The 21,191-nt window shown below is 51.0% G+C and overlaps 1 protein-coding gene across 3 annotated transcripts; it reads right to left on the bottom strand.

Moving 5' to 3' along the window:
- Positions 1-402: 402 nt before the first annotated feature.
- ANKRD13D (ankyrin repeat domain 13D) lies at positions 403-19,374 on the bottom strand. Of its 3 annotated transcripts, none has more exons than XM_084803818.1 (15): positions 19,155-19,374; positions 14,480-14,615; positions 13,458-13,582; positions 12,439-12,484; positions 11,600-11,743; positions 11,243-11,432; positions 10,190-10,256; positions 9,951-10,032; positions 6,788-6,849; positions 6,441-6,571; positions 6,012-6,169; positions 5,328-5,486; positions 4,842-5,005; positions 4,095-4,174; positions 403-1,484 (listed from the first exon to the last, which is right to left on the bottom strand). In XM_084803818.1, the coding sequence occupies exons 1-15, from the start codon at positions 19,242-19,244 to the stop codon at positions 1,208-1,210; spliced, it is 1,911 nt and encodes a 636-aa protein (XP_084659944.1). In that variant the 5' UTR covers positions 19,245-19,374; the 3' UTR covers positions 403-1,207. The 3 variants fall into 3 exon arrangements, with proteins under 3 accessions (XP_084659944.1, XP_084659935.1, XP_084659952.1); XM_084803809.1 differs by having other exon boundaries at positions 406-1,484; positions 5,328-5,699; XM_084803826.1 differs by lacking the exon at positions 5,328-5,486 and having other exon boundaries at positions 406-1,484.
- Positions 19,375-21,191: the final 1,817 nt, after the last annotated feature.

The raw sequence follows: 21,191 nt of genomic DNA, 5'->3' as shown, positions 1-21,191 counted from the left end.
AGCACGTGCGTGAGAATTTCACATAATGAGTTAAACTAACCAGATCACATTTTTGACAACAGGCATCTAGTTTGCAAGAAATGGGATGGTCCCGTTTTTGCTGCCTGCTTGGGATGTGAAAATGGGGGTTTGTCAAGCATCTGGATGGTCCCCATGCTGCATTTGGCTCTGTCGGGAATGTGTGGTGCGGGCGTGATGAGTAGAGCCCCCTTGTTTTGTGATCAGCCCTCAAGTCCCTTCCTGAGTTGAGTCATGCTAATGCCACATTCTGGTTCAAACCACAAGTTGCTTTTGCGTACACAGACCAGCTTGTTCCGTAATTTAAATGAAACACCGTAAGAGCTACAAGAGCCTCTCACAACCTGAGAGCAAGACAGGAGAAATGGAAGAATGCCACAAAAGAGCAATGCTGGTTTCTTAATTTTATTTAGTAGTTCCTGCTGCCCAGAGCCCCCTGTGCCTGGTCCCCAGACGGCAGGAGAAAGCCGCTCAAGAGTGGGCACAGCTCTTCCCTTTAGACCCACTGGGTTCAGTTTTAAAAAAAATACACACCTTCCACTCCCCTTCTTGTATATATCTTTAGAGATATAAATAAAATAAATTAAGCACGCAGGAGGGGGAAGAGCAGCAGCTCACAATGGGGGGAGGGGAATGCGGGAGTGAAAATTATTCATCACACCGCAGCCTGGCTTCAGGTCCCACTGCAAACATGAATGCATCAAGATCCAGGACTCCACCCTCTCTATTGCCCCATCCCAAAGGCCCAAACCCTTGCAAGGACAGAGAAAGCAGCGCATGTATATCCGTCTCAGAAAACTTCACACTTGTGTCGAGGAAATTTTTATCACCTTGACATCTTCCGCTTTTCTTTTTTTTGCCATTCCTTTCTTTCTGCTGCTGCTCCTCTTCTCCACCCCACCTCCCTCTGTGCTGTATAAAACATTTCCTCAGTGAAGGATGAGGATATAAAGCAATTTAAAAAAAATCTTACAGGAAATAATACCGGAGGATGGAACCAAGTGAGTCCCAGGAAATGCAGAAGATGCTGTCTTCTTACATCCAGCCGGACCCCAACAGGAAAGGGGCTAAGCATGGAACCCACCCCACCCCCCGAGAGGATAAAAATACAATGACGGCAAGGACAGTTAGGCTAGGTTGTGTGAGGCTTGAGGGAGGCTTAGGGGCCCCTTGCTGGCAGGCTGGGATGCTACTTCTCCGTCAGGGAGAGCTGGAGGATGCGCTGCAACTCCTCGTCTTCCTCACGGCGCTGGCGCTCCCGCTCCTCCTGCTCCCTCGACGACAGCTCCATGGCCAAACGCAGCTGCTCGTCAAAGCTGGGGTAAGGGGGGGGCAAGGCGGAGGAGCCACTGCCATTGGTGCTGAGGGCTGGGCTGCCCTCGGGAGGAGGGGCAACATTGCCACCTCCCGACTCCACGGTGCCCAGGCCTGGCCCCGCCTGAAGGAACATGCTCTCTTGGATAGCCCTGAGAGGACAGAAGGGGAGAGTGAGGAACACAAATCAGCAAATGGGGCAGCCGGCTGCCGCTCTGTCACACTCCACAGGCCTGCGTCATCCAATCTTGCCCATGCTGCCTTCACCACCACCCTCACTCTGCCATTCTCACCACCCTGCCCAATGTGGGCTTGGCCCTCTTCCCACAGAACTGCCCAGAGCCTGCTGGCTGTTAGTAAAAAATAAAAGCCTCTGGTTCGGCCTGTTTCACTGGGCCCCGCTGATACTGTGCTCCAGCCAGCTTTCAACAACAGGCCTTGAGCTCTCTACTAATAGTCATCTTCATAACCTCCAGCATTTCACAGGTAAGAATAGGGATCCTCCTGTGCACCTGTAATACCCTTGTGTTCACACTAAATATTCCTGTCTGAAGACCCAACCGCCCACACCAACCAGCCAAACACTGACACCGTCCTGAAGGGTCTTTGCTGTTGCAGTTTTGTTCATCATGCGACTTGCCTGTCTTCCAAATCAGAGTGTGTTTCGTTTTACTGAAAACTTAAAGAGTGTTTAGGATGCTTCACACTGGATTTGGCTGAATGTATTACAACAGGGTTGCCCCTCCTGCTGCCTCCCAAAGCCCCACCCTTCAGAGAATGGGGCTTCATCTCTCTGTGCATGCAGGAAGGGGCAAAAGAGCTGCACCTCAAACAGATCTATCAACACTGACCATCTAGGCAAGTGGCTGCAGGTGAGGGAAGCAGTGCATTTTGGGTCCATGTGGCTGAATGTACGTGCATGTGCATCTGCCCTCCTATTCAGAGATATAACTTCTAGAGCAGGGATGGGGAATGTGTGGCCTTCAGATGATGCTGAACTGCCACTCTGTTGCATGAGAAGATAGGTAGGTGAATGGGTCCTTGATGGAATAGCTGATGTCGTCTAGTCCTGTGATATTGTTTGAGTAAATGTGGGGGAAAGAGTTGGAGTAAAGTACTTCCCTTCTGTACTGTCTGCACAGTCAGAGCAGAGTGCGTAAAGTGAATTGACAGCATGGACAATACAGAAGTGAAGTTACTGCTGAAGCTAATTACTGTTGCTTGAGATTGTAGGTGTAAGCACTCCTCCCACCTTCTTTTAACCCCTTTAGCCCTCCCAGCCTTCTCCACTTTGTTGGAATTATTGGTGCTGGGAAGCGGGGCAGGGTGCTTGCCTTTCATTCCCATATAGATTGCCATTTGTTAGTTCTAGTAACAATCTTTTGAACAGTTGCACAACTGCAAAAACCCAGGGTGCTTTCAGACTATGCTTTTATTGCACCATCATCCTGCTTCAGTTACAGAATTTTACCAGGGGTCCATACAATATTGTCTTCCACTTGTATCCCTCCTGTGTTTTCCCACCACCTCTTCTGTCTTTTTCCTTACCGCAGAAAATCCATTAATGAAAAAAAGACGGCACTGCTGCACAAAGCTTTCTGGTTGGTGGTGCTAGGAGGTGCTTCCTCTGTCTGGAAGTACCCCCAGAGAGGAATCTTACAGCTGAGTATGAAATATGACAAGGCTTCTAAAAAACCTTCCATGGCACCCAGCACAATATAAATTTGCATATCAAGACAGCTTATTTTCCACATGTAGAAAAAAGCCCATCTGATAAATAATTTTGTTTTGTACTAGATGGAGTGGACAAAGGTGCTAGGGAGAAAGGCAAAAGAAAGCAGAAAGATAAACCAGCTCAGCCCAAACAGCCACTGCTGGCTGAGTAGGGGAACTGGAAGCTTTTCTCCACACCTTTTTGTATCTTGTTGAGTTTGGGCAGGAACATTTTAAACCTCTTCAAAATGGTGCCAAACTCACTTTCCAGTGGTACCCACATTGATTCCTAGATATCTCAAGTACAGACATTGCAGGTTAGCACAAGTCACTGGTGACTAACAGTAAGCTAATGTAAGTATGCCTACATTCCCTCTCTAGCATCTTGTTACCTGGGTGGCTGGTAGGAAAGGATGAAAGAAGTGGCATGTAGAGTTGACGGAGGAAGATGCCTTCATAGTAGAATATAAAGGAAAGCAACTCAGGAGGGAGAAGGAGGAACTGAAATGATGCTGATAGGAGAGGCCATGTGAGGATTTAGAGTTCAAGTGTCAGTAGTAGGCTGATGCTACACGGTTATATACTTTTCCTCAAATCCCAGTGGGGCAGTGAAATCCTCGAATGAACCAGTGTGGTGTAGTGGTTAGAGTGCTGGCCTAGGACTGGGGAGACCCAGGTTCAAATCCCCTCATAGCTATGAAACTTACTGGGTCACCGTGGACCAGTCACACTCTCACAGCTTAACCCACCTCACAGGGTTTTTGTGAGGATAAAACGGAGAGGAAGAGAATCATGCGTATCCTAGATAAATAGATGCCAATTTGCCTTAATCTACATAATTACACAGCAGAGGTGGGCAACCTGCAGCTGGGGGGGCTACATGTGGCTCTCAGCGTTATTTTATGCTAGCCCCAGTGGCCTTTACCAGTGTCCCCTATTCTTTCTTGTTCCAGCTGCTGCTGCTGCTGCTGCTGCTGCTGCAAGAAGAACAAGAAAGGGACCAGCAGGCATAGCAGCCATGTGTGCAGATGTGTCAGACTAACACTCACCGTTCCAGCTGTAGTTCTTCATCATAGGATGGGGGATTGGATCCTGGTCGTGTGTTGGTCAGAGCTTCCCAGATGGTGACCTGGGGTAACATACAAGAACAAACACACTAAAATTGGGCACACCGAGGGCAGTATCCAATGCGACAGTAACACCAGCATAAATTACACTGCGCTAGTGTAAGCAACTTCTAGCACAATGCCAATAGCGTTAGCTGGTGTGACAGGTTTCCCTGGAAAACCTGTTGCATCAGCTAACACTATTGGCATTGTGCTAGAGGCCGCTTACACTAGCACAATGTGTTTTACATTAGCGCTAGTGTTGCATCAGATGCAGCCCAGAGAGAGGACTGGTTTGTGGTCTTGTAATAGAGAATAATTTGAGGCTTGGACTTGGGATAATGCATTGTCCCCTAGATGAGCCATGGACTTGCTGGGTAGTCTGCAGTGAGCCATAACAGTTTAGCCTCAGATCCCTCCCTACCTCACACTTGTAAAAAGAAAATAAAAGGGATTAATAAGATTAAGGTTTGCAAAGCCCTCAGCGCTACATCTATAAATGACACTCAGTCCACTGAGTGAACACTTGGGAGATGGTCTTCTATGTCACCCAGTCCAACTTTCACTTGGTACCCACACAACTTTCCTTGGACCATGTGTCCTGGATGCCAAGGACCCCAGGTCCTGCCATTCTGCTAAATGGCCCTGAAGCCTCCCCCAACACAGGCCAGTTGCTGCCCTCCCAGTCACCTGGTCTGTCTCTGTGCCAGCATCCAGGAGGCTCTGCTGAATGGCAAACTGGAGTAAGTCATCGTCCTCATCCCTCATAGGCTCAGTACGTCCTGCGCCCAGCATTGTGTAGCCCTGGGGCACCTCAAATACTGATGGATCCACCTCGCAGGGGAAAGGGTACACTGGGGCCAAGGAGAAAAAGGCATGACAATGGTTAGCATGCTGGTCAGGGACTAAGAACTTAAGAAGAGCTGTGCTGGATCAGACCACAGGCCTATCTAGTCCAGCATTCTTTTTGCATGGCAGCCAACCAGATGCCTATGAGAAGCCCGCAAGCAGGACATAAGCTCAACAGCACCCTCCCGCTTGGGCTCCCCAGCAAATGGTCCTAGGAGACATACTGCCTGTGATACTGGTGGTAATATATAGCCATCCTAACTAGGAGCCATTGATAGCCTTGTCCTCCGTGGGTCTCTGTCTGATCCCCACCACCCCTGCTCCTACCTTTGGTGTTGTTGGCTGCCTCTGCCCCAGCACTCGGCTCCTCGGTGCTCTGTGGGGTGGGTGGGGGAGTACAGATCCGCACTGAGCTCAGTGGCTCGTCACAGCCACACAAGTTACTAAATGTGATCCGGGCATTCAGCACGTGGAAGAGGGGGATCTCTGAAAATGGGGGGGAAATATACAGAGAAGGGGGGAGGGGATGAAAGGGTGGCGACTGGCAGCCCCCCATCTTCAAGCCTCTCATTGATTTCCCAGAGGACCACCAGGACATTTTCCATAAGACCGCAACAGGAATGGTAGGCCAGACCAGGCCAAAGGCCCATCTAGTCCAGCGGTGTTTGCACAGTGGCCATCCAAATGCCCATGGGAAGCCTACAGGCAGGACACAAGCACAATAGCAGCCTCCAACTTGTGTTCCCCAGCAACTGGCATACAGAGGCATATTGTCTTTGGTACTACCGGAGGTAACAGGTACCCATCACGGCTAGTAGCCATGGATCCCTTCCCCACAAGAAAGGCTGACAGTCCCCAACCTTCTCCTCCATCCCCTGCCTTCCTCGTGCTATCTGCCCCTCCCAGTCTGTCCCCAGTCATTTTGTCTCCTGGTGCTGGACTACCCTGGCTGGCTAGCATCCTCCCTCTCCGCCCCCCCACTCTTAGCCAGTCGTGCTTCGCATCTCTCACCGATTTTGACAGGGAAGCCAGGAGGTAACTTGAGGGTGATGAAGTCACGCAACTTGGCAAAGTGGGCATTGCTGATGGCCATCAGGTCAATGATGGGCGTCACCTGCTCCACCAGGGAGAGGGGATGGTCTTCGCAGAGCCACAGCGTGGCCTTGAACCTAGGAAAGAAGGGGCAGGTCAGGCTCCCTAGGAACCCATGCAACCCCCCCCCCCCCTCCGCAGTGCCCAGAGAGACCAGGCCTGCAACTCACCTTCATGGGTGAATACCTGCTGGGCCACACTTGCATGCCCCCCATCTTTGTCTCTTACTTCCCCCTGCCTTGTGGAGCGGCCCTTGTAAGAGTCACACCCCGGCTCTTGCATCTATTCAGTTTTTGCCACCCCCATCCATGCTGCATACTCCCCTCCCCTCCACCCCCCGTCACTCACCTCTGCACCTTGCTGGACATCTCAATAGGGCGGCCAATATTGCGGGACTCCAAGTTGAAGTTGGGGTCAAAGTATTCTTCGGGCGTAATTGATGTTGGGTTGGTGGGGCTGGCAGACTGCAGCACAGGGGCCTGCAGGAGTGGGGAGCAGGGTCAACCTTATGCAAAAGTTTTGGGCAGGAACTGGAAGTACCCACTCTCTGTGCCCACAGCCCCTTTTCCCAGCTCCAGCATATCCCCCTCTGGTTACCCCCCTCCCCATCTCATTTACCCTGCACGTTGTGTGTATGGCTGGGCCACCATCCCCGTATCCCCATGTACGGAAGGGATCTGGGCCTTGCCACTCACCCCATTCTGCGCAGCATGCTGCTGGGCGATTCCCAGGAAGGACTGGAACGGCGTCTTGGAACCTATACAGCGAAGAGAGGACATGTTCCAAGAGAATAAGCTCCGTGCTTCTTTTCAACGAAACCCTTCCCTCCACCTTAATACTGTTGATCTGACATTTAGATTTATTTATTTAAAGTATTCGAAGCATTTCTATCCCGTCTATCTATGCCAACGTTCATGGTAGCTAACAATGTTAAAACAACGAAACACAGTAAGAGACACTAAATAAATCCTTAAGAATAGATAAAAGAGGCAGAGAGACAAGCTTCTGAAGGAAAAGGACATGCCTGGAAGATTACTATCAGCACTTGACAGGCCAAATGTCTGCCAACAAAGAAAGGTATCTGTACAGCAGTCTTCAGCAAGGGGGCAAGACGGGCCTCCCTTGGCAATGAGTTCCATAGTCTAGGCACAGCTCCAGAAATGTCTGTCTGTCTGTCTGTCTGTCTGTCTCTCATGCTACCATGTGTAACAATCTTTCCTCATGGGCTGAGTGATGTTTACATTATGGGGGAAGTTTTACGCTAGGATTGTCAGATTCAACATGGAACAAAGCTCCTCTGCCTCCTCTCGTTATCATATCGGGCCCAAGTGCCACCTGGCATCCTCCCTCTCAGACTCGGCAGCCAGCCACTCTCCAGGAAAGGGGGAGAGAGAGCTGAAGGGGCTTCCACCAGCCTGCCTGGCCCAAGCGGTTCCTCCCCTCTCAAGCCGCTGCAGCTACTCTATAGGAGGGAGAGCGAAGTCCCTCCCTGGTTTGCTTTGACCCATTTGTATTTCATATTTCTTTTGTCTGTTGTAGGGTATAATATATTTCATGAATAACAGTAAGTAATAGCTGCACAGTACAGGGAAACTGGCGACTTTCCTCATCACTGCAGCACTATGATGGGAAAAGCCACATATGCCAAAATGCCTACGCAGCTGCATTGTCCCTGCACTAAATCTGGCCACCCTTTGCTGAATTGACTCTTCCCTTGTTCCACCCCTGCCGGTTGCGCAGGCCAGAAGGTACACAAAAAAGCCCGGCATGGCCCTCCTCAGCATTGCCTTTCCATTATACTGGCTAATAAGGGCACATAATGCATATCAGAGGAGATGCCAGTACAGTGGGAGAGAGCAATTTTACTTTCTTTCCCATTTATTTACTACATTTCTATCCCATCTTTCTTCCAAGGAGCTCAAGCTGGCGTGCATAGTTCTTCCCCACTTATTTTATCCATACAACAACCCTTTGAGGTAGGATAGGCTGAGACAGAGTGACTGGCCCAAGGTCATCAAGTGAGCTTCATGGCTGAGTGGGGACTTGAATCTGGAGCTCCCCGTAGACACTATAGACAGTACTCCACACTACCAGGTACCACCCACTATTCTACACGGGCAAGAGGGGGTGCTAGAGCAGGGGCAGACAACTTCTGGTCCTCTAGATGTTTTGGCCTACAACTCCCATCATCGCTCACCACTGGCTAGGCTGGCTAGGTCTGATGGGAACTGCAGACCAAAACATCTGAAGGGCCACAGCTTGCCCATCTCCTCGTCATAAATCTCTGTTTCCTGGACTGTAGTATTAAGAGCGAGTTCGTCCTAGGAAAGCTCCCTTCCACGCTGGTATTAGCTGGCAGGCGAGAAGCACAAGGCATTCTTCTAAAGGCCTGCTTTCTCCCACATGAACTCCCCTGCCTATTGAGCAATTTTCCTCTGTTCATCCTCATCCGAGGTAAGGCAGGTTGTGGGACTGAAGACAGGGTCTTTTTCTGTGGTGGTGCCCAAATGAACTCTGTCTCTCAAGACAAATTTTCCCAATGCCATTGTTTTGGGTGGAGGAATCCAAAGACAGTGGGTGAGGGAGAACCCAAAGTGGAGGGACCACCAAATCCAAGCTGGGGCCGGGGAGAGGCTGGAGTGAAAAAAAAGCACATCAACTCCAAGGATGGGCATATATTCTCCCCTGTTCCAAGGCTGTCAGAGGGAATGGCAGGGCTTTGGATCTGGAGTATCCAAAACCTCTCTTCATCTGCCCTAGCATGCCCCTTTTCCTGGCACTGCCATTGGAGCACCGACGGTGGAGTGGCATGGAAGGGCATTGGAAGTTTCCATGCCCACAATGTGGAGGCCTGCAAGGGTGGGCCTCTTTCTCCACCTGCAGATCTCCCCTTTTGCAGGCAGAGAAGAGATTTGCTAGATCCTATGGCTCTTGAGACACCCTCCCAGGGACCACAGGATTGCAGCCTTAAAATTATTATTTAGAAAAGGGGCCAGGCAAAGTCTGTCCTCTTCTCTTGTGCTTTTAACAGCATTTGAGGCCTTTTGAGGTTGCAATTCTATACACAGTTACCTGGGAGTAAGGCCCACTGAGTAGATGTGCATAGGATTCGACTGTTAATGAAGTTAGCTGCTACTACCCTCTACCCTTGTGAGTCTGCTCACAGTGAGTCTCGCAATAGCACCCTCCTGCCCATGTTCCTCCAGCAGCTGGTGTACACAGGCTCACTGCCTCTGATACTGGAGGTAGCATAGAATCATCAGGACTAGTAGCCATTGATAGCCTTCCTCTCCATCAATTCATATACCCCCTTTTAAAGCCATCCAAACTGGTGGCCATCACTATGTCTTGAGGTAGCGAATTCCATAGTTCAATACAGTTCAATGTCTCAGGCCTGATTGCTCCCCACAGCTGGTTTCAAAAGGCTGGGTAGGAAGGGGGTGGCTTTTTCTCAAACTTGCAGCATCTTTTGACAACCTAAAACATATTTTAAACTTCCGAGTAATCTCCACATTACACCAAAGCTACATTGGGTTTAGTAAACCAGTACCTAAAAAGCCCTCCCTGCTCCTGTTTCCACTTTGCTTCTTTACAAACATTCATCCCATGCCAGAAGGAACCAGGCCTACGGCAAAGCCCATTTCTACATAGAATAGTGCTTTTAAAAGTGCCTTGAGAACAGACTAGGACTTATTCCATGTCAAGATTAATGAGGACAAGTCCCGTGAAGTCAGAGGGCAGCCACTGCCAAGCAGTGCACAAAGCACACAAGGGAGCGGAGCTTTCTAGGGCAGGACGAGAGGTCGTTGGTTGAGTTAACGGTAAGTCACAAGTGGAGGCGGCTCAGGTATGCTTTACCTTTGTTGCGTGTTTTGTCCTGGTCCGACAGGTGCTCAGTACGGGTTTTGGTGACAAGCTCTACATTGCTGGCACTGTAAACCTGGAGAAGCACAAAGGCCATTGGTATTGCTTGATCCCACCTCACACAAGCCCAGCTTCCTGGAAGCTAATCTAAATCTGGCCACATGGAGGCCTGATATTCATGCTGGGTAATTATGCACACAAAGGACAGGGGTAGGAACAGAGGAGAGTTGTACCTTGGCTTCATAGCCACTGATGTTTTCCATTTTCTCCGATCGCCAGCCCCAGATGCCAGACTTGTTCCTGCGGAGAGGGAAACCCCTAAGTCAAGCATGATAGAGTTCTTGGTTGACACACAAGATGCCACCTCCTCTTCCAGCCTAAAGACATCAATTTCTTTAAATGTCACCTTCTCACTCACATAACCTTCCTCCTCCCACTCCTTCAGTCCTGTCCTTGAAAGACTAGGAAGCAGCAAGCGAAGGTCTGCAAATCGAATCTTGTCCTCTCAGAGGAGATGTCCAACCTCCCAGTTACCAAACCAAAGGGAAAAAGAGGGGTGTGGAAACATGGCATTTATGGTGACAGATCTGCAGGCCATTTCAGTGCCAGGGGTGGGGAGCTAGGCCTGCTTTTCCTCTGGCAAAACTCGTTACTGCCCAAGGATCTGGACAGACTTAGTTCTTCCCTGCTTTGGTCTCATCTCAGCTTTGGTCTCACAGGCCTTATCATGTACCATAAGAACATAAGGAGAGTCCTGCTGATGAGAACAAAGGCCTATCTAGTCCAGCATCCTGTTCCTCACAGTGGCCACCCAGATGTCCCTGGGAAGCCCGGAGGGAGGACATGAGCCCAATGCCCCTCTCCTGTTGCTGTTCTGCAGAAAACAGATATTCAGAGGCATGCTGCCTTGGACATGGCAGGTCTAAGGTGTTCTGCTGCCTGAAGCAAGGGATTTAATGCAGCCCAACCCCCTTCCACGTACAGAAGTAAACTGGACGGGCTGTTGAATTTTACTTCGACACTGGTGACTCCTCCTCCACTGCACCCGAGGGCAGCAGGCTAGTACAGGTGGTGCAGGTCAGGCCAAGCAGCACAACTAGATGGCAGGGGGCCTACCACCCCCCAGCATATGCTGCCTGAGGCCACTGCTTCACTCTAACAGTAGGGCCACCCTGGTCTTGGATACTGGTGGTAGCATGTAGGCATCATGGCTAGCAGCCACTGATAGTACCAGCACACACTCCACACATCCCCAGAGCCTCCCCGCTTCCCCAGCCACCGCTCACCGCTCAAAGGCAATGTTCTTGGTATCCAGGTGGGTGGAGACGATGGGAGAGGTGAGCCGGCTGGCCACGTGCTCCTCAGAAGGCTGCATGGCAGCCAGCATCAGCTCAGGCTCGTGCAAGGCTAGCGACAGCGTTTCAGTGTACACCACCTGCTTGTCGTGGTCGACCTCCATCACCACCGCATTCTCATCTGGCCCAGAGGGGAAGGAGAAAGTAAGAATGAAAGACAGACAGACAGAGAGAAAGAGGGCGGAAGAGCAACACAGGAAGAGCAGCAGTCAGTCTCAAAGCCCCAAATCTCGTCAAGTACACCCCAACCTTCTCCCCCCTGCCCCCCGGGAAAGGGCATGTTCTGACCTTCGCCTTTAAAGATGTAGCTGCGCCGGCCCCGCTGCCAGGTCATGTGCTCAAAGCCCAGTAAGGTCGTGTCGACCCGCAAGTTTTCGCCACGCTTCCACACCCGGTACACGTCACTTGGGCAGATTTTGGAGACCAGAGGCACTGGGGCAGGAAGGAGAGAGTAAGTGGAGGGATAGGGAACGTTTATGGCAGCCTTCCCCAATCTGGGGCCCTCCAGATGTGTTGGACTGCAATTCCCATCATTCCCAGCCAGCATGGCCCTGGGGAATTATGGGGGGGGGGTTGCAGTCTAACTCATCTGGAGGGCACCAGATTGGGGAAGGCTGATTTATGGCATCCTTTTACTTATTTGCCACATTTGTACTCCACCCTTCCTCCAAGGAGGCATTCTAGCCTCCGAGAGGTAGGTTAAGATGAGGCCCAAGGGTTCCTCACTGCTGAGAGGGACTCCTTGCCCATCCGCCTGGGCCCCTCCCATTCCTCCAGAGTGACACCTCCAATCTCTGGAGCACAGCTGTGATGTCATGTGTCAGACACACCACTGCGCAGACTCTGCTCCTGGATGAAGAGGAAGAAGGGGGCATCCTTTCCCCAAAATATAGACCAGGTGATGGTCTATATAGGACAGGTTGTCCCATGATGTGCAACTGGCAGTCGGTGGGCCAAATCTGGTCCAAGGAACGCTGAGCAGTCAGCTCTTCTTTCTCTCTTAAAGGGGACCTAATTCCCTAAGCCAACACCTGCTTTGCTGGCCAGTCTCCTCCTATTATATGTTCTGTCTTTTATGAGCTTCTCCCCTCCACTCCCAGAAGGTGGAATTCCGGGCACCGACTTACCCCAGCTGGTAAATTCCCATTTCATCTCCACATAGAAATCAGGAGCCTGCGGAAATAGAAAACCAGAAGTGAGGGGACAGATCAGCAGAGATGAGAGAAGGGGCAGGAACAGCAAATCCCTGCTCTCTAGGGGAAGTGTAGTTTGCCACACAAGGGATATAGCCATAACACTGCTACAGTCATACCTTGCCAACGGGGGGTTCAGTGCTCGCTTAGATTTAAACTAGAAAGCCAGGGTATTTTCAAGCTTCCCAGACGAATGAGGGTTAAAAGGACAGGGCTGACATTTCTGGGATTCACAGCAACGACTTCTTCTGGTCATCCTGAAAGTGTGCTGTCCAAATGCATCCTCCATACCCCTTTGCAGGGGAATACAAGAGGGACAATGGGGTGGTTCTATGCCCACACTTGGCAAAGAAGTATGAGATTTAATGCTGATGCTGCCTGTGGGAGAATCTAGAGCAAGGGTGCAGAACTTCAGGTCCGGGGGGTAATTTGGCCCTCTGGGGTTCTCCAGAGGGCCACAGCCCCTTCCCTTGACTCTAATCCTGTTCCCCTGACCACTGATTGTTTGGTGGTTTCCCAGATTTTGTGCAATTTAAAGGTTGAACTGCCTCTCCTAAGGCAGCAAGAGCTTTAGCCTAAAATATGCTGGTAATTTTTGGTATTCTGGCCCTGCCCTTTTTGCCTTTGGCACCGCCCATCACTAGAATGTGGATGACGAAAGCTTCTCCGAAATGGAATTTGGCTCTCAGGCTGAAAGAGGTTCTGCACCTCTGATCTAGAGTGTTTGTTCTTTTGAAATGCAAACACAGCGAGAACTTTAGGAAAAGAAGAACTGTCCAGTAAGATCCTAGGACAGAACACTTTTGGCAAGGTTTTTCTCTCTCTCCCTCAACCTTTGGCAGGCCTTCTGACTGGAGTCCAGGATGGGCATCCCTGTGATAAAATCTGCAGACACTGGAGGGGGATGTGAGGCATTCAGGGGCTGGCAACAGCTGGACAGTGACGGCACGTACTCTGCGTAGTTTATTGAGCAATTCTGGGATGCCAGCTAGGCGCTGCGTGGCACGTTGGTAATCGCGATACTGGAGCACGAGCTGCACCATCTCTGGGTCCCCGGTGCTCACAGCCTCCTGCAGAACTAGAGGGCAAGGACAGAGGCACAGAGGAATGGTCAGTGTCTGGATTTGGGGATCCACTCCGTCCCCATCATGCCCCTGCCCTACCTCTAAATCTAGACCAGTTTCTTCTCTAGCCTCACTCCCGAGACAGCCCACTGATCTGCAAAACGGGCACACCTGACTGCCAGGGGCACAGGTACCATGCTAGTTGGTGCTCAATGCCTGGCGAAACATCTGCCATGCTAGGCAGACAAAGCAGGCCTCTGGGAAGCAAAGCCAAAAAGATCAGGATAGGTACTCTGAACAAAACTGCAGGGAAGGAGGAAGCATCCAGTTCCATCTTCACAGTGGGGGGACTGTTACTGGAATGGAACCACCAGGTTCACACACTCCTCCCCACCACAGCCCGGATGTCTCAGACCTCGGTTTCTCAATGGCTCGGCCTCCCCCTGCTCAGCTCTCAAAACAACGCCTTCCAGCGGAGACTGGTGGCTCCGATGTCAGTGGGGCGGTGCATCTGCTGCAGGTTTCACTCAGAACCAGTCAGAACTCTAAAGGAGCTATCCAAGGTAAATCCACTCCACACCTTGGATAGCTCCTGTAGAGTTCTGACTGGTTCTGACTGAAACCCACAGCAGATTCACTGCCCCACTGACATAGGAGCCACCAGCTTCCACTGACTCCCTCCACATTCCTGCTCTCCCTCCTTGTCTAGCATTTAGGAAGCTGCTTGATTCCAGAGATGATCAGCAGCCTGGAGCCCATGCTGTCTTCGCTGACAGGCAGAGGCTGTGCAAGGCCTCAAGCCAAGCTCTTTCACAGCCATGTGACCTGATGCCCTTTCAGTTGAGAAGCCTGGGATTAAACCTGGAACCTTCTGCATGCAGCTGGTGCCCCCGAGCACTGAACCTTTGTACCTGTCCAGCCATTGGCATTCTCCTGGCCCACAGCGGCGCTGTGTCGCAGCAGCACCCGGGCAGATTCCAAGTTCCCCAGGGACACGGCCAACTCCAGGGGTGTTCGGCCACGGGGGTCCAACATCTCAGTATCATGCTGCAAGGGAACCACAGCATTAATGATTTGAATGGCGAATCCTTCGCAGAAGAGGCAGGGATGGGGCTTCATCCAAGCTGGGGCTCAGCCCTGGAATTTCTTTTCCCTGTGGACTGGGATTTCAGCGCCCTTGCGCTCATCCCTCTCACTAAGATGACCAGTCCCCCAGCACTTGTCCCCAGGTACTGCTGTCCCAATTCGACAAGGACATCCAGGATTCTAGGCTAGAATTCTCATATGCGACAGAGACTGATCTGACCCAAGGGACCATGACATATTCACATCCATCGGCCAGAGAACAAAACAGCCAGACTCTTTCCTTAACCCAGCCTTCCCCAACCTGGTGCCCTCCAGATGCATTGGACTACAACCCCCATCATCCCCAACCAGCATGGCCATTAGGGGGGAACCAGCTTGGGGAAGGCTGGCATAATCTAAGCTAGTGCATTCTGAGACTGGAGGCCAGAATCTAGTTCAATATCAGCCCATATTGTTGTTGGGTCCTGAATGACACTCCCTCTGCAGTGAAATGCTGCTTTCTCCCAGGATTTTGCTGGAGATGGCCCCTACAACAATAGCCTCTGTCCACACATTATGGAAGGGGGCAGGACTAGCCCTGCCACGTGCTGCAACTAACCCCGTTTGTTTTCCATTGTAGGACGTGTGCACTCAAGCACTGTAGTATGTGATTACAATCCCTTTAATTTAAAAAGACTAAGGAACAAAAATCTAGAAAAATGTGGTTTTGAGGGATAGATAATTAGGGGAGGGGGCTATGGCGCTTCCTGCTGATGTAATATGCTGAGGGCCACACAACTGCTACGAACACTGGGGGCAGGAATCATGGTTTTACAAGAACTAGTTTGTGGTTTCATTTTGGTTATGACATCTCTATACCACCCAATAGCCAAAGCTGCTGGTTACCAGCAGTTCACCAACAACTGGACTGTTTGCTGGGGAAAAGTAACAGAATCATAGAGTTGGGAGGGTTACTGGAGGTCTTCTAGTCCAACCCCATGTTCAATGCAGGATCTACAATGCAGGATTCAATTCCAGCATCCTCGAGAGAGGGCTGTCCAGCCCCTGCTTAAATATCTGCAGTAAAAGAGAGCCCACAACCTCCTCAGGCAATCTGCTCCACTGTCAAGCAACTAGTACCATTAGGAAGTTTCTCCTAACATTTAGACAAAATCTCCTTCCCTGCAATTTCCACCCCCCGGTTCTAGACTTGCCTTTTGGAGCAACAGAGAACAAGTCTGATCTGCCTTCTGCATGACAGCCCTTCAGATCTTTGAAGACTGCTATCATGTGTCCCCTCCATCTTCTCTTCTCCACACTAAACATACGCAGCTCTTTCACCCTGGTTGGTTCCAATTCTGGCTGTGTAGTGACAGATCCGGAATTCTCTTAACAGAACTACATTGTCTGAAGCAGCCCAGAATTTGCTGTAACCTACATTAGCTGGGTCTATTTTATCTGTATTTTCAAACTAGCTGTCCACAAGAGGTTATGTGACCACAGGCAGAGTGACAACCCTCTACCACCAAATTACCATAAGCACATAAGCAGATCCCTGCTGGATCAGACCAAAGGACTATCTAGTCCAGTGTTCTGTTCCCATCCTCAGCAATCAGATACCCCAACGGGAAGCCCACAAACAGGACACGAGTGCAATAGCAACCTCCCACTCATGTTCCCCAGCAACTGGCATACAGAGGCATACCACACATTTAAGATTTGTAGCACGGTTTCAGGACAGGCAATACTCCCCAAACCACTTTGTATAACTGAAACTCGTAAGACCCCCTAAGATGAACACTCCCTTACCTATGTCTACACTAACGCTTCCCACTTCTTAGTAAGGAAAGCTACCAGGTATTGTTATGTAGCCTATCATGTAGGGCAAGGCTGGGCAGAGGGTAGATCTGAATTTACTGGTAGATCTCTGGGTGATTTGCAGTGGGTGATTTTTGACTCCTACTTATTTAATAGCAGCAGCAAGAAAATGACACCCCACTTTCCCTAAATTATACTGCTGAAGTGAAGAAAGCTTGGGAAGTAGAATTTTGTGTAGAATAACTGTGAGCTCCATTCGTTAATGTTAAGAGGATGTCTTGAGGCTCTGGTAAAAAAACAAAGAAGATCCCACAAGCCTGAAGTCTGCCCAGGCCTGACATAGGGGTGCTTTGAGATCAGCTTTAGTGCTGGCCTTCCAAACGGGTTGAGCATCCTGGGAAGTCTATAAAGAAGATGGAGGCATGTAGGAGTGGCTAGTGCCTCTGAAATGTGGAGCTACCAGTCTCACCCACCCTGCCAAGCCACTTCCTTCCCTTAGCTTCACCTACCCAAAGCTACTTGTCCCACCCTGGCTGCATCCCTGGAGCAGCCATGATAGCTGGAGACTTCGTATTCAGAGTTAGCATGGCTCTGAATGACATCTGGAGACAAACAAGAGCGAACACATCGACTGCCCTCATACCCTGTTTGCAATTTTTTCAGAGGCATTTGACTGGCCGCTGTTGGAAGCAGAATGCTGGACTAGATGGAGACACGTGACTAGTCCAAGATCACAAACTGAGTCCAAGGAAAAGGTGGGGTTTGAGCTCCAAACACCAAACTACTTCTTTGACCTCATATTTGCTGCTGCAACATCCATTTGATCTGACCTGGCACTGGCTGCAAAGCCCTAGCACTTCATACTTGGAATGGTTCCTCTTGCAGACCCTGCCAGACTTCCCATGTTTTAGAGACAAGAGAAAAAACAACTCAGACAGCCTTGTAAAACAATGCTGCACACATTGAGCTCTTCACACAGTGCATGATGAACTTACGGAATTCACTGTTGCAAGGTCTGGTGACGGCCACCAGCTTAGATAACTTTTAAAAAAGGAATAGACACATTCACGGAGGATAGGACTATCAACAGCTACTAGCTACAAAAAGAAAAGCTAAATGAAGCGTCCATATTCAAAGGCAGTATACCTCTGCATATTAAATGCTAGGGAAAAATAATAAGAGAAGGCCATAATTTTCATGCCATGTTTGTGAGCTTCCAGACGCATCTGGCTGGACAGATCTCTACTCGAATTCCTTCCCCCACCACCACACCCACCCCCCTGCTCCAAGAACTGAGGAAAATTCATCTCCTCAGATGCTCCCAAATCCACCCAAAATTCATCCCCTCAGATGACCCAATTAATTCCCCCATTTCACACTTTAAAGAGAAAAAATGGGGGATCCCCAGTTTTTGAGTCACCATCAACGTTCTCCCCCAGTCTTCTTTAACCTATGCTCCCTGTTCCCCATTTCTCTCAGGTCCGAATCAGCTGCTGTGCAAAACACTCTCCATAATGACCCTGTTCTCTGGGTTCCCCCTCCAGGCGGAAGAACGAAGGTGTAACATTTAGCATGTGCAGTTGTAGTCTAACCAACAGCCACTCACCTGAGCCCCATTAGTCTGCCTGCCTCCACCACTCACCCCTTCAACACCTTTTCCTTGCACTGGTGCCTGTCCAGTGCTCAGGTCTAGTCTATTGGGCCAGGCAAGAAGTTGAACCCTGGAAGCCATTTTTTTGTGCTGGTGCAACAGTGTACGGAACTGGCACCTGCTTGAAGACTCAAATAATCAATTTTAAAAAAGAGAGACTGTACAGTCACACACATGCATGCTGAGCTTCAAGGATTCTTTTCCCTTTTTCCAAAATGGTGGTTATCCATGCACTAAATAAGAAACCACTGCTGGGGGTAGGACAGGCCACAGTCCCAGAGGATGTTATGGTTACTATCATGATACGTGTTCCTCCAGAACCAACTGAGTGTGACTCCTTGGCATGGCTTGCCCTCTTGAGCCCAAATCTGGTTTCGGGATGTTGCAGGGTAGGGACTGAAGGAGTGTTGGGTTGTGGGATTCCAAGCAGATGGGCTCAGAGGAGGACTGAGATTTTCTTGGAAGTTTCTACTGTCACATTAGGAATAATGAGGGTGGGGATTCCCAGCCCAAGAGAAGCACGCTGTTCATTTATACAACTGTTCTCCAACCTGCTACTTGGGTTGGGGTGAGGAAGGTGGAAGGTCAATTTAGAGGTGCCGGAGAAGTAATGGAGATGTAGGATCAGGAATATGATGAGGCTAGGGGAAAGAATGATGGTGTCATCCCAAATGGGGTCAAGAGATATCCCTTGGCCAATTTCCGCGCCAGTGTGTGTTTTGCCAGGAGAGGAGAAGTCACTGGAAGAGGTGAGTTAAACAGGATGCAGGTGAAACCTAGGTTAGAAGTGGCCATCTCGGGATTAGTGCCAGCTACTGGGCCTTGTTCATTACCCCCTCCAGTGCCAGCAGGCATACTGGCAGGGGAAGCCAAAGGCTGGGAGCATCTTCGAAGGATCCCACATCACCTCCCCTCCCCCTGCACATCTCCAGCCCTGGCTGTAAGGGGCTCTATGGGGTGGGCCGGGATGACGGCCAGGAAAGGAGGTCCTCCAGGGTGAGTGAGTGAGAGGGAGGGAGGGAGAGGGGGGGTCTAGATGGCCTCCCCCGTACCTGTCCCTTGCGCAGCTCGCTGTCCAGCGCCTGGTGCCGGTTGTGCCAGACGAGCAGGTGCAGAGGGAAGGCGTCTGCGATGCGGGCCATCCCGTCACCATGTCCCCGCGCCCGGCCGGGTCTCTGCTAGGATCCCTCCCTGCCCGAGGCCTTTCCGGGTGGCGGCGGCCGAGCCAGCGGCTCCCGTCCTGCTCGGCTCTGCGCTGGGCCCCGCTGCGGCGGCGGCGGCGGATGCGCTCCCGGGAGGAGAGGCAGGCAGAGAGGGAAGGAAGGAGGAAGGAAGGAGGGAGGGAGGGGCGCACGCGCGGCCTGGCCGGGGTTCGCTGCGGCTCCCGGGGCCGACCCAGAGCCGGAGAGCGGCGGGCCGGGAAGAAGGGGCGGGCCTGCGGGGCGCAGGGAGGAGACAGCGGCAGGGGCGCGGAAACCTGGCCCAGGCCCGGCACTTCTCCGGCCTGGATCGCAGCTCCAGCCCACGCGAGAGGGCCACGCGGAGGGTTTGGGCAGGCCACGGCCCTTGCGGCACCGCTGCCACCGGGAGGAACCAGAGCAGCGCAGGAGCCCGCGGGCCTTGGCACTTTCCCGCATCAGCTGTCAGTGGAGACCGGGATCGGCGGTGCCAAATGCTGGGGGCGGCCATGGCTTCCTTTCGGCCTTCGAGCTCCAGAAGAGTCGGTCTAAGGGAGAGCGGGCTGCTGGGCTGGGCGGGCTCCGCTCGCTTTCTGTGGGAAGGCAGGCGTAGACCCTTATGCCACTGGCACCTTCCATAGCTCCTTCAGAGCAAGAAGAATTTCTTACAATTACACGGGGAGGGACAAACTGAAACCTGGAGTTTCATTTGAACCTTGGTTGAGCCTCCGAAGTTGTTTGCCCCGTCAGGGCTCAGCTGTGGAACATGGATGGATCAATAAAAGAGTGCTCCTGAGCATGTCCAGAGCGCCTCTCATCCACTCTCCCACCCCAAGCAGCCACAATCCGGATGTGTGAATTCCAGCCAGGCTTGAACCTAGCACCTCTCATTCTAGAAATTTCGCTCTGCTCCTCCTACAAGCCTATATATGGATCATCCAGCACTTTTTATTTAGAATGGTTATTTCCTGTTTGTGTCTTTCAAGCCAAAATTATCTGGGATGGGGAGGCTCCTCTAACAGCGTAATCCTATCCATTTTTACACAGAAGTAAGTCTAACTATGCAAGGGTAAATGTAATTCCGTAACCAAGGTAAGTCCCATTGAATGCAATAAGATTTACTTCTGAGTAGACATGGATAGGATTGCACTGGCAGCCTTCCTCAACCTGGTGCTGTCCAGAGGTGTTCAACTACAACTCCCATAATCTCCAGCCAAAATGACTATGCTGGCTGGGGATTATAGGAGGTTTAGTCCATCACCTCTGGACTGCACCAGGTTGGGGAAGGCTGCAGTAATGGATCACTTGCAGCTCACTGGTTTGCTGTCAGATGGCTTTTGAGAAGGGCAGGTTTTCTCATCCTGGGCCTACTCTGCCCCGTCTCAGCCAGCTCAGGCCTACAGGTAAGAGCAGTCCTGATGCAAACTCTACCTGGCGGATGTGTTGCTTGGTTGAATGGACAGAGAAGTTGGCACCCAATTAAACCTGAAAAGAAGTAGCTTCCTCTAGTAAACGACAGGCCTCCCATGACCAGGCCTAGAAAAATGTAGCACAGGAAGTGAAGAGGCACCTTAAAACAGGAAGGAGGTGTTCATGAGTGGAAGCAAGCCAGCCCTTTTGGAATGTGTTAGGTCAGCAAATATCTCAGAGTTGAGAAATGTCCTCTCTGACAAATAAAGCCCCCATCTCCAATCATATACCCCCACAGCCCTGGCCCATAAGAAAACCTGTCTTTCCCTCCATTTTTGGCAGGGGAGGGCTCCTGTGGTTTTTAACAGGCACAAGGTTGACCGAAACGTGCCAGTGACATTTTCTCTGTTGCACTGCTTCCTTCAGACTGTGCAAAGCTGCACCTGTCCGCATTTCTGTTTCAGTGTGCAGCTAGTAAAGGTAGAGCCCTACTCAGAAAAA

Source organism: Heloderma suspectum, chromosome 1 (genome assembly GCF_057233095.1).
Source record: "Heloderma suspectum isolate Gila_16-S chromosome 1, 16-S_ref, whole genome shotgun sequence".
Taxonomy (NCBI): Eukaryota; Metazoa; Chordata; class Lepidosauria; order Squamata; family Helodermatidae; genus Heloderma; species Heloderma suspectum.
Note: the sequence above shows the minus strand (reverse complement) of the source record. Positions and strands in the feature narration are given on the sequence as shown.

Excerpts from the sequence above, each read along its gene's own strand:
- ANKRD13D (XM_084803809.1), bottom strand. The coding sequence starts at position 19,244 with ATGGCCCGCATCGCAGACGCCTTCCCTCTGCACCTGCTCGTCTGGCAC. Across the intron at positions 12,485-13,457 it reads TGCTCAATAAACTACGCAGA|GCTCCTGATTTCTATGTGGA; the intron begins GTACGTGCCGTC and ends CTATTTCCGCAG. Across the intron at positions 6,850-9,950 it reads GGACAAAACACGCAACAAAG|GTTCCAAGACGCCGTTCCAG; the intron begins GTAAAGCATACC and ends TTCGCTGTATAG.